This window comes from Tachysurus fulvidraco, chromosome 8 (genome assembly GCF_022655615.1).
Source record: "Tachysurus fulvidraco isolate hzauxx_2018 chromosome 8, HZAU_PFXX_2.0, whole genome shotgun sequence".
NCBI classification, from domain to species: domain Eukaryota; kingdom Metazoa; phylum Chordata; class Actinopteri; order Siluriformes; family Bagridae; genus Tachysurus; species Tachysurus fulvidraco.
In genome coordinates, this window is record NC_062525.1 from 1,434,741 (window position 1) to 1,447,056 (window position 12,316).

At 36.3% G+C, this 12,316-nt stretch overlaps 1 protein-coding gene and 1 long non-coding RNA gene across 2 annotated transcripts; one reads left to right on the forward strand and one right to left on the reverse strand.

Annotated features, from left to right (window-relative positions):
• The first annotated feature begins 251 nt into the window (after window positions 1-251).
• On the forward strand, window positions 252-1,684 carry LOC113649217. The gene is made up of 4 exons (XR_003442096.2): window positions 252-342; window positions 659-789; window positions 1,058-1,116; window positions 1,227-1,684. It is a non-coding gene; the product is annotated as an uncharacterized LOC113649217 (long non-coding RNA).
• Window positions 1,685-4,282: 2,598 nt separating this feature from the next.
• On the reverse strand, window positions 4,283-10,541 carry LOC113649221 (legumain-like). The gene is made up of 13 exons (XM_027156892.2): window positions 10,470-10,541; window positions 10,244-10,341; window positions 9,727-9,808; window positions 9,526-9,611; window positions 8,257-8,332; window positions 8,029-8,091; window positions 6,954-7,017; window positions 6,744-6,862; window positions 6,535-6,648; window positions 6,184-6,393; window positions 5,475-5,630; window positions 4,544-4,611; window positions 4,283-4,438 (listed from the first exon to the last, which is right to left on the reverse strand). Exons 1-13 carry the CDS (start codon window positions 10,539-10,541, stop codon window positions 4,393-4,395), a joined length of 1,254 nt encoding a protein of 417 aa, XP_027012693.1. The 3' UTR covers window positions 4,283-4,392.
• Between the last annotated feature and the right edge of the window lie 1,775 nt (window positions 10,542-12,316).

The window sequence follows — 12,316 nt, forward strand, 5'->3', positions numbered from 1 at the left end:
TAAAAAATTATATTTTTTTTGTTGATTAACATTAATCATCATAACAACTCAGGCTCGAAATATCTGAATGTGAGAAATAAGTATTAAGCTGGTGTGTTTTTCTAAGACAAAGGAAAGCTTTGAGGGACCTGTTCGGCTTGTTTGATGGCGTTTTACTGAAAACTCCACAGAAATGTGTTTTTTTTGGGGGGGGGGGGGGGGGGGGGATGGTGGTTCCGGAAGGGGGACAAAGAACCCGTAACAAACGAAAGCAAAAGTTAAACTGAGCTGAATTTATAAAGGCTGTGTTGAAATCCATCTACCTGAAAACACTCCATCCGTCTTAGTGTGAGATATCGTCAGGTGAGAATCTCTCTGTGTTTGTAGCCTTATTGTATTGTATTTATCATAATAATAATAAAAGTAAAAGTATCTGAAGTAATGAACAATGTGTTAAAGACTAAATTCTACAGTAGATTTAACAATTGTATAAAGAACAATTTACTGATTTTTGCAAATTTACTTTTGCAGTATTATTTTAGCTATTTTAGTATTATTTTAGATACTGTTAATTTACAAACCTGTGATTTCCAGGCTGCTGTTACAAAAATAAATCTGCTGTAATGTATTTCTGTAATGTTGGATATTAAAATTAAAGATGTTCTTATGCCATTTCCAGATCAAAAGGAGACCATGAATCATCAGCAGGGCTCAAAACAATTTAAAGGTTCAGAGAGACAACTCATGCCTTCGGGACAAAATCAAGCTGTCAAAATATTCCAGGAATTTATGGACCAGCCTTTTGAAGAGGTGATTAGATTTTTAACTTGAACTAAAAGTTTACAAAAGTGGATTTTTGCTCGGCATCAAACCAAATGTTCTAATATACTGCACAAGAACAGCTTAGGATGTGAAAATATCAACCTAATTCTAATCTTATTAGAAGAAGACTAAAGCTTTAGATTAAAGCTAAATATTAAGCTAAAGATTATTTGTATTAGTGTTTCAGTGATGTGTTATTTGTGTTATTTGTGTTATTTGTTCAATTCTGAGTTTCAACTCATTCTTTCTTCTGCAGACAGAAATTATTGTGAGGGGCAAGAAACGTGTGCGTGCTAAGGATGGATCACAGTGCACGTATGTAATGCCTCTGTTTTACAATAAACTGAGTTTATTAATAATCTACTCAAACATCAGCTCATTTGTTATTATTATTTTTTTTTGTTTGTTTGTTTTTCCCCCCTCAGCATTAGAGAAGAACACAAATGGACAATAGCTGGGGAATTGGACCTCTGGTAAAGGAAGTAATGATCAAATTTCCACAACCTGCCATAAACTGTGTTGCTTATTAACAAGTTCTTGCATAAATTAAATCAGTAACCTAGTCTTTAAAACAGGATGTACAACATTTTGAATAAAATGAGAAGATTTACCATTTGTTAACTGCATTCAGTTAAATATATAAAACATAGATTTAACTCTAATGATTATTGGAAGACTTTCCTCATAAAACCAGATTGTGGTGTCTGTAAAAGCCAATTCTGAAAAACAAGAAAAATCATTACATAATAAAAGTAGTTAAAGTGAAATTTAAGTTTTAGTTAAAATGAGAAAAATTAATATAAATGAGTTACTGATGCAAAAAGTCTCTTTCTCTCAGCTGTGATTATTTCTCTTCTTTAGGACTTTGTAAAGAATATTTACCATTTTATCCAATAAAAGAAATCTGTGGGCAAAATGTGTCTCAGTAACGTCTCTGCTTCTGAATCTGAATATATATTTAACTATTTTCACCTCTAGAGAACTTTATTTATTAATAAACAGATCAAATTTTCTCTTTAATTAGGATGAGAGGTGTCCTTGTAAACTAATAAAGCTCTTTATTTTAAGGGGAAACTCCCACATTTCTTAGAATTTTGTGAGATTTACGTCACTAAGACAAATTCTACACTGAGTGTGTTCATGAATACGGGCAATGATCTTTAAACTGATGTTTTAACAGGGAAGCACGGTGTTAACTTTATAATACATTTTCTCAAATGATAGATTAATTCAATTCAAGTTTATTTGTATAGTGCTTTTTACAGTTGACATTGTCTCAAAGCAGCTTTAATAAACAAAACATAAAAACTAATTTAAAACAAAAGGTAAATATAAAGAATAATATAAAGATTAATAGAATACAAAAATTCATGATTAATATTAGATATATTTAATACATTGCCTATACATATTTTCCCCTGCAGAAAGTACACTACTATCGCTAACCCTCTCTAGTGTCTGGATGCACACCTCTAAAGCTGAAATCTTCTCCATCAGAGAGCTAACTAACAAACACTTATCACAAGTAAAAATAAAGCTAATGACGGAGGAAGAATTAATAAATGCTGCAGTCAGCTGTATGATGGGAGTGTCTGCGTCTGGAACTGAACTGAAAGTGAAAGTTTGTCAGAAATGCTCTCATGTCATGTTGACTAACTCCATTACAGATTACAAATGAACTGGCAATGACCCCACCCTTTAGTGAGAGTAAAATCATATCATTTATTTATTTTTTTTAAATGTATTAATTAATTAATTTGTTTATTAATAAATAGAATGTGTGTGAATCATGTTTAGTATGATGTGCAGTTCCTAGTGGATGCTGTTTTTGGCTTCCAGTTGATCTATTTGTGAATTTCAAATCCTTACAAACTATTTTTACTTTTTAGTAACATGTAACAAGTAAACAAAAGGCAAACTTCTTTATATATATATATATATATATATATATATATATATATATATATATATATATATATATATATATATATATACAGTAAAGACCAAAAGTTTGGACACACCTTCCAAAAGTTTGGACACACCACCTTTTCAACGGGACAATGACCCCAAACACACTTCCAGGCCGTGTAAGGGCTATTTGACCATGAAGGAGAGTGATGGGGTGCTGCACCAGATGACCCGACCTCCACAGTCACCGGACCTGAACCCTGATCGAGATGGTTTGGGGTGAGCTGGACCTCAGAGTGAAGGCAAAAGGGCCAACAAGTGCTAAGCATCTCTGGGAACTCCTTCAAGACTGTTGGAAGACCATTTCAGGTGACGACCTCTTGAAGCTTATCAAGAGAATGCCAAGAGTGTGCAAAGCAGTAATCAAAGCAAAAGGTGGCTACTTTGAAGAACCTAGAATATGACTTATTTTCAGTTGTCTCACACTTTTTTGTTATGTACGTATATAATTCCCCGTGCCTCGGGGGTTTCCTCCGGGTACTCCGGTTTCCTCCCCCAGTCCAAAGACATGCATGGTAGGTTGATTGGCATCTCTGGAAAATTGTCCGTAGTGTGTGTGTGTGTGTGAGTGAATGAGAGTGTGTGTGTGCCCTGCGATGGGTTGGCACTCCATCCAGGGTGTATCCTGCCTTGATGCCTGATGACGCCTGAGATAGGCACAGGCTCCCCGTGACCCGAGGTAGTTCGGATAAAGCGGTAGAAAATGAGTGAGTGAGAGAGTATATAATTCCACACGTGTTCATTCATAGTTTTGATGCCTTCAGTGTGAATATACAATTTTCATAGTCATGAAAATAAAGAAAACTCTTTGAATGAGAAGGGGTGTCCAAACTTTTGGTCTGAACTGTATGTGTGTGTATGTATGTATTCTAATTAATTTATTTAATTTATCTATTTTTGCCAGAAGTGAACTTTTTTTGGTTTCATAAGTGTCTGTATATTGATAAACACTAAAACTCAAACCATAATTAATTTCTTTATTTTGGACTGGACACAGAAACCTGTTCCACAGTTTGTGCTTTTTAATGATGAATTATTTCCAAAGAACTTCTTTGACCTTTCTTTTAAGCTTTTTTAATGCTGTAATATATGACATATCTGTGATTGTGTGTAATACCTGATGTACCTGTGATTTCTGTTTTAAAAATCTTAGAACTCTTTCTCATTAAAAAAAAGCAACATTACAGATATTTAACCTGTGCGTTTACTGCTGTTTAAAATCATTAAAATCATTAAAACCTGTTTGCTTTTGCTGAATTAATTCGCGTGTATGTAATTTCTGACACCTGGTGGTCAGGACCGGTACTGCAGCACATTGCCCTTTAACACGGATCCGGCGGTCAGTGTCTTAGATCTAATTTGCGGCAAAAATTAATACCAAAATATATTAAAAAATGAGCTTTTTTCTTTGCAGTTTCTTTATTATGGTCTTTGACAGGGTTTGTTGTTATTGTCATTTTAGTTAAAAAGTTTATTAATAAATATGTCCTTAGAAAAGCATAATAATGAAAAAAAGAAGGGAAAAAAGTACAATGTTGTTTTTTTAAAAGATGATCTACACAAAATGCCTTCAGTTTATTACAAGTAAGAAAAAGTGTGAAAGAAAATAAGCGTGTGATTTCTTTAAAAAGTAATCTCTTGGCTCACATGAGTGATGGCTTCAGTGATGCTGATGGAAATAAACAAAGTAGAAATTAAATTAGAAGTAAAATTAGAATTGACTGAACATTTTTAATTTAAATTGAATATGAAATTGTGAAAGTCATCAACAAACCTTTCAACTTTCAGCCCAAACTCACACAGATTGACTAAAACCTGCAGGTGTGAACGAGTGACAACAAACTGTACAGCGAGAGAGAAAGAGAGAGAGAGAGAGAAAGAGAGAGAGGAGGGGGGGAGAAAGAGAGAGAGAGAGAGAGAGAGAGAGACAGAGAGAGAGAGAGAGAGATGACTGTAAGTCAGTATGATCTGCACATCTACAGAACAAGCACAAAATTTTACAACAACAACAAAAACAATAATAAAAACAAAACAATAATAATAATAATAATAATAATAATAATAATAAGAAGAAGAAGAAGAAGAAGAAGAAGAAGAAGAAGAAGAAGAAGAAGAAGAAGCTGAAAGTAAAAGCAAAGTTAAAAAGTTAAATTGATTCTTTTTTTATTTGTTTTGTTCGTATTTCAAACTTTTCACCATTATTATATCTGCAGCTCTACAGCTCTGTCCTTTGGTTCAGTTCAGAAAAAAAAGAAAAAAAGAAGAAGAAAAAGAACAGAAATAAAGCCATGATTTATTTGCCAGTGAGTCGATTCAGAGTCAAATCACTTTCTCACTAGAGGTCAAGATCCTACATTTAAAATCCTTTAAATGTAAAATGTGTTAAATGTTTGCAACCTGTACGAACTATTAAAATATTACTATATTATTAAAAAAATGAACTTTTTTAATAAAGCTACATACTGTATATGGATTATTTACATATTATCTGATAGCATGTTTTGGATTATTCAGTTTATTATTTTGGAAAAATCAAAAGTGAGGATTATTTAGTTACTATTGCTGAACATTGTGCAGTGAAACATTAACATTAAGGTTAATTTCATCTTTATTGTAATATACAGTCAGTTAAATGTTGTATTGGTGTAAGGATCATGGACTTCGGATCTCCTTTATGTATGAAATGTAAATATATACAAACATACCGACTCTTTTTCCCAGTTGAAGAGATTGTTCTTAAAATGTTCAGCCACGACTTTGAGCTCGTACGTACGAGTCACCTCACATTTTTCCCTCAGAGTTTGTGGGGCTTTCAGTCGCTCTGCAATCTTCTGCAGTGCTTCATCCATAGTCTTCCTCTTCTACAAATGTGATCATGACACAAATTTAATCATAAAGACATTTAAAGCGACTGTTTATAAAATACAAATGTCTTTTTACGTTACAAGATAAATTGTAATTCACCCAGAATTTCTGACATAATGACATTAAAGTTCATCACTGAATAACAATCTAACATGTAGGTAGCACGAGGGGGCGGAGTTAAGTACATAATGGGCGGAGTTTCATCTGTGTGATAAACACTGGTGAACTTATAAAGTTTCACTGTTACACACACTGAAGCTGCTTATATTCACTTACAACATCTGTAGGTTAAAAACAGGAAGTAATTCAAGATGAAATGTTTTTGTTATCGTCAGATTGCTGTGGTGTAAAAGGAGTAAAGATCATCATCAGACTCTTCACATCACCACGTCACGTCTTCACTCTGTATTCTAGTGGAACAGCTTCGTCTTTATTACGTCTATCATTCTAGAGTCATGTCTGTGAATAAGACTCAGGGTCTGGACACAGTGAGTGTGAGGAATGAGTCGATTCACGATTAAGACCGAAATGATTCAGTTGCGTACTCACTTCTTTAAGATCATCGTATTGTCTTTGCAGCGCTTGTCTTTTTTCTGCATCCTGTTCTTTTTTAATCCTGTTTTCTTGGATGATCAGTGGAACTTCCGTAGTTTCTACGACGTCACACGCGTCAACGTTCAGGGGTCGAGGCGTGGAGGCATCGCCGACGGAGACGGAGGATTCTCCAAGAATTTCACTCAACATTAACTTCATCATGCTCTGAATAACGTGCAGGAAGGAAAACAATCAGACGTTACACCAAATATTGTTATTATATTTTCATCAATAATACAACATTTTCCAGCGTTAATGACTTGTTTTGTTATGGAAGATAAGCTTTGTTATTGTTGTTGTACACACCTTGTCGCCATAGTTACACGGTGTCTCAGTCACTCCCGCCTTCCTCGCATCCTTACTCACGTTTTTCTCCAGGTAGGAAAACTGCTCTCCGAACGACGTGACAGAGGGTTTCACCTTAAGGTGATGATAAATGAACGATGTCTAAATGGAATACTTCACAAACGTGTCAGAAATCTTTGTCAAATAAAAGAATAAAAACAAACACTAACTGTGTCCATGTGGTGCAGCCAGTTAGAGGAGAAGATGTCTGCAAGAAAGGTATTCCTAGTCTGGTCAAAGAAACAGGCGTAGGTGTATTCATCAGGCCTGCACGAGGAAACCGCATACACTGAAACGAAAGGATGAAGAGCCGTCAATCACGTGAGGAGAACGAACCTGAACACGTCAGTGCTGGAACTGGTCAGTAAATCGAGACGAACCTCTGCTCTCAGACAGATGATCCAACATGGACCCTGAATTACACGATTCCAAATAAATCACCATCTGCAAACGTTGACCAGGATTTACAAAAGATCAGCAAAATCACACAAAAACACAAACACGTAAAGACACAAAAATATAAAGGTTTAAAAGTTTTTGGATTATTAACATTCTCACGGTTTATAAATGAGAGACACACTGAGGGAAAACATGAAGAGAGCTCCGTAGTACAAACATGAACACTGAGGACTACAAAGCCCAGGTCTATTAAATTACTTTATTTACTCATTACACACACACACACACACACACACACACACACACACACACACACACACACACACACACACACACAGTATATAAAGACGTTTACTCTCAAGGACTTTTTACACTGTGCTGAATTTAACCCCACTTTTAACCCCGGGGTAGTGGAATGTTTCACCAAATGAAGGTGATGGTGATAGATCTGAGTGACAGGATAGTATCTGAATATTAAATGTAACTAAATAACTCATAAATATTACAATCAATGATTAATAAATTATGGTATAGCTATAAGGTAAATAAAACAATTAGGGTCAGCACCGCTATAGGAATATAATCAGAACTGCATCTGACCAATCAGAATCCAGATAGAGCTGTGCTTTAATCTGTGCTGTTTATTTTCAAAGGAATAGAGAGAAAGGAACTAAAACACAGGACACTAGAACGAAGCAGACTATCAGCTACACCTGTTTGTTTCCTCTCTTGACCAACAGAGGGCGTTTCACCAAAGTTCTGAACTTCTGCTTTTGTTATTTCACTCACTTCCTGTTTCTACTTGATACAAAGCACATGAACCTTTCAGTTATAACGAAACCCCACCGTTCGAGTCTGTGCTTGTTCTTATCTTGGTTGGATGTGATTTCTGATATCTGATATTTTGACCTTGGCTTCGACTGAATGTTATTTTAAAGCTGTTTTTTTTTCAGTTAGAGTGATGCTCAGGACCTTAATTTGTATTGACCTTGATTTGTCAGGTAATAACACTTTAAGATACAGAGCTGTGCTGAAATGAAGAGTTAAGATACATACCTTAGAGAACTTGTGATTCTCTGACATGGCCTTCACTGTGTTAATGAGATCATGTGCGTAAAGCTGGAACAGAAACAAGATAAAAAAAAGAAAGTTGATTCATGAACTGAGGAGTTGAAGGACCAGAAAGATACTCAGATTCATTCAAATCGAGACACACAGCGACGTCACTGTCGGAGCTCTGAATACGGCTCAGACACACGAGAGGACACGATGTACTGAACTTACTGTGGAGTTAGGAAAGTGAAATATTCCTTTATTTCCATGATCTGTTAAGTAGATGAAGATTGAATCATTTTCAACACTGAAAGAGAAAACAGATATTAGGTGATGTTTATTCTGCAGAGTGAAGATGAGCTCTTTATCATCTAGAGTCCTCACATCACTCCATAACATCCCATAACAACTAATGATACAAAAGAAAGCCTTCACACATTTTAGAGTTTCTCACACTGGTCCATGTCCCTGTGTGTGTGTGTGTGTGTGTGTGTGTGTGTGTGTGTGTGTGTGTGTGTGTGTGTGTGTGTGTGTGTGTGTGTGTGTGTGTGTGTGGGATAATAAACTGGTGTTTACAGGATGGTGTGTTTCTGTAGTCTGAGGTTTCACACTGCTCCTACTTTCCCTGGAGTTAACACTGAATCGTGGCTCTTCACAATCTGATGTTTCTCTACACTCTACATCCCTAAACCCTGCTGCAACCTTCTTCTTATTTACATATTCACGTATCTACATCCTGATGGGATAAATCCGCAGCGTGACCTCTTTAAATAACGGCTCGTCTCATGCTTTCACGTCGCTGAGGAAAGAAGTTCGGCTCTGTACTTCATCACCCGAGCAGCTTCTGTTATCTTTCACAGCTTTCTCATCTTTTTTGTCCTGTAGTCGACCAGACGTTCGTCCCTCTGTATCAGACTTCAGGGTGTCGTATTTCCCCCTCGCTACGGCACACACTTCTGTGGTGTTCGGTGTTTAGTCTCCTGACTGTATCTACCGAGCAGTTTTTGTTAAGCGTCTCTGCATCCTGGTTTCCACCTGATATCAGGTTTTCACTTGCTGTTCGGTTTCTGATTGGGTTTCCGTTGCTAAGCGACCAGCCTAACAGCCATGTTGGTTTAATTATGGTTTATAATCCCACTCTCAGTGTTTATAATGATTTATAATATCAGAGAACGCCCTGTTTTGATCATAATAAACACAGGAGCCAGTTTCAGAGCAGCAGCTTGTGATGACAAGGTTTTAGTGTTTTATGACTAAATTAATAATTACACAGACTCAAATAAGGTAAAGAGGACAGAAAACTCGACTTGGGAAACTAACACAATCTTCTGTCTTTACGAGGAGAAACAACTCCATGGTGCAGAAAACACATTTCTAATGCACTCAGTAATTCCCCTTTCCCTCTCTCCATCTTTTCCTTAAAGGATCTTATTAACTCATAAACGGTCATCTGAATTATACGTAGAATTGGTGAAGAAAACAAATAGAGATGATTTCTACCTTCGTATGACTTTTTTTGGTCCTGATTTCTTGACAGCAGCCGAATCTCCACGCAGAACAGCCAAGAAGTTTTCAGCTGAAACATCCTGATAATGAACCGTTAAAACCATCAACTCTACTCCAAAAAATGTAATAACCCCATCAGGGTATTTATTTGTTTGTTTGTTTGTTTGTTTGTTTGTTTATTACAGAACACATTACCTCTCCGGTGTAGTCCTTTAGAACCCCTGGGTAAACGTTTGGGCCGTTTGGTACGTTGATGATGTTTCCAGGACTTGGGTTTCTGCACACAGATATAGCATATACAACTACTATAATACTCTAATTATTATATTATTGTATTTATTTATACATAATTATTATATATTCATTATAGAATCATACTTAAGGTACAGATTTTCTGAATATGAAGAGTAGAATAAATAAAAATATAATTACATCACATGAGTCAGACATCACTGTACTGTACAATACTGTAATGTGTGATTCATTGTGGGATTATTTACATGATATCATGATGAAAATAAACCACAGGATAAAAATTTAAAAACAACAACAAAACAAAAGTAAAACTGTAAAACTGTACAATTACATAATAAAAGAAAACCAAAAAAAAAAAAAAAACAGCAGCTACTGACCTGCATTAACACACATAATGTAAAAAAAACTTGTCCTGTATAATCGGAGTTATTATTCGAATCTGGAGCACGATACTCACTGCTGATTATAAGCGATATCATCATATATCATCACCACAATCTGATCATCTGGAATGCCGTTACGGTGCACCACCTGGTAAGCGTGACACACGTTGGCCTGCAACAGAAATGAATCATTTTACTGATCTATAAAAATAAAAACAAATAAAAATAGACTCGTACTGTGTAACACATCAGCATCACGTCTGCACAACATCTAACACCAAATGTGTTTAATATTGTCACCTGGACACTGTAGTCCTCCCATCCTCTAGAACCTGCTGCCAGGAGAACCCACTGTTTACTCTTACTGGCCATGACGATGTTCTATACAGCATAGAAGGGACAAAACCAAAACTGATTAATGTGTGTGTGTGTGTGTGTGTGTATGTGTGAATGTTTGTGTGTGTGTGTATATGTGTGTATGTTTGTGAATGTGTGTGTGTGAATGTGTTTGTGTGTGTGTGTGTGTGTGTGTGTGTGTGTGTGTGTGTGTGTGTGTGTGTGTGTGTGTGTGTGTGTGTGTGTGTGAATTTGTCTGAGTGTGTGTGTGTATAAGTTTGTGAATGTGTGTGTGTCCGAGAGAGAATGCATGACTGAATCTGTGTGTGTCTGTTTGTGTGTATGTGTATATAAGTGTGTGAATGTGTGTGTGTGTGTGTATGTGTGTGTGTGAATGTGTGTATAAATGTGTGTACAGTATGAGCGTGTGAATGTGTGTGCATGAATGCGTTTGTGTGTGTGTGTGTGTGTGTGTGTGTGTGTGTGTGTGTGTGTGTGTGTGTGTGTGTGTGTGTGATTGTGTGTGTGTGTGTGTGTGTGTGTGTGTGTGTGTGTGTGTGAATATGTGTGTGTGAATTTGTGTGTGTGTGTGTGTGTGTGTGTGTGTGTGTGTGTGTGTGTGTGTGTGTGTGTGTGTGTGTGTGTGTGTGTGTGTGTGTGTGAATTTGTGATGTGGAACATCATCGCTGTGTGAAGCTGCAACTCTCCAGTTTTCCCACATCTTCAGGACAGATGAGTTTACACTTCTTTACAGTTCCTCAATAACAAAAGCTGTAATTTTTTGTCCAATTAACTTGAACATGAATCTCAATGACTTTCTTTCTCATTTGTTCCTGAATGTCTTTGGATCTCAGCATGATGTGGAGCTTTTGAGGATCTTTTGGTCTCCTTCACTTTGTCACTCAGGTCTTAATTAACTGATGTATTGATAGTGAACAGGTGTGGCAGTAATCAGGCCTGGGTGTGGATAGAGACATTAAACTTAGGTTTGATAAACTACAGTTATGTTTTAACAGGGGGGCAAATACTTTTTCACCCCACTGTAGCTGAGAGAACGAATTTGAGAAGTCGTTTCATTGTTTCATTGTTTCGTCTCAACATTGTTAAAAAGGTATTTTGATAAATAAAAAATGTAGTAAGTGATAAACTGCAGTGGAACGAGAGGAATGAAACGCTTGAGTTGTGCAGTTATTAGAAAATAAATCACACCCAGCCTTCACCTGTCATTATTTTACTGTAACACCAACACACAGTGTTTATTACTTACATCACACACAGTAAATGAGCTGCTGGTACCGTTCATCTGAAACTTCAACACTTATCTAACATTAAATTACAGCATTCTGTTAATCACTAGAAAAGATGTGTCGATCCTTACCTGTTTTCTCTCCCGTGATGGTTTCAGCTCAGCCTGAGAGTAAGCGAGTGTCCTGAAAAGGTGCGTCAGGAGTTTTTATATCCAGAAAACGATCCAGTTTCACTTTATCTCCCAAGCTATCAGCAGGTTTTGATTTTGAATCTCACAAATGCATCAAACACAAAGCCGAGTCATTAAACTGGACTGAAATGCACTGACTCGTGGCGATGCTGTATAACTCAACACTCTGAGTCTCTCAAAGTGTATAAACCACATACAGTGCACTTTATTGTCAGTGTCATGAATTTACATGTAAAGCTATGTGTCAGAAACGTGAGGCTCAGACACTGATGTAATCTAATCTAAAGATTTATTTTCACACTCAAACTCATTCCACTCTTTTACTTTCTTAATCACCTTTACTATCAAGTGTCACTCTTCATGTACGAGTCAC

What these genes read in the sequence shown, in the direction of transcription:
- LOC113649221 (XM_027156892.2), bottom strand. Translation starts at nt 10,541, where the DNA reads ATGGCCAGTAAGAGTAAACAGTGGGTTCTCCTGGCAGCAGGTTCTAGA. An exon ending in GGCTGCACCACATGGACACA is followed by an intron (nt 6,649 to 6,743) that starts GTTAGTGTTTGT and finishes CATCACCTTAAG; the next exon opens with GTGAAACCCTCTGTCACGTC. An exon ending in CGTGTAACTATGGCGACAAG is followed by an intron (nt 6,394 to 6,534) that starts GTGTGTACAACA and finishes CACGTTATTCAG; the next exon opens with AGCATGATGAAGTTAATGTT.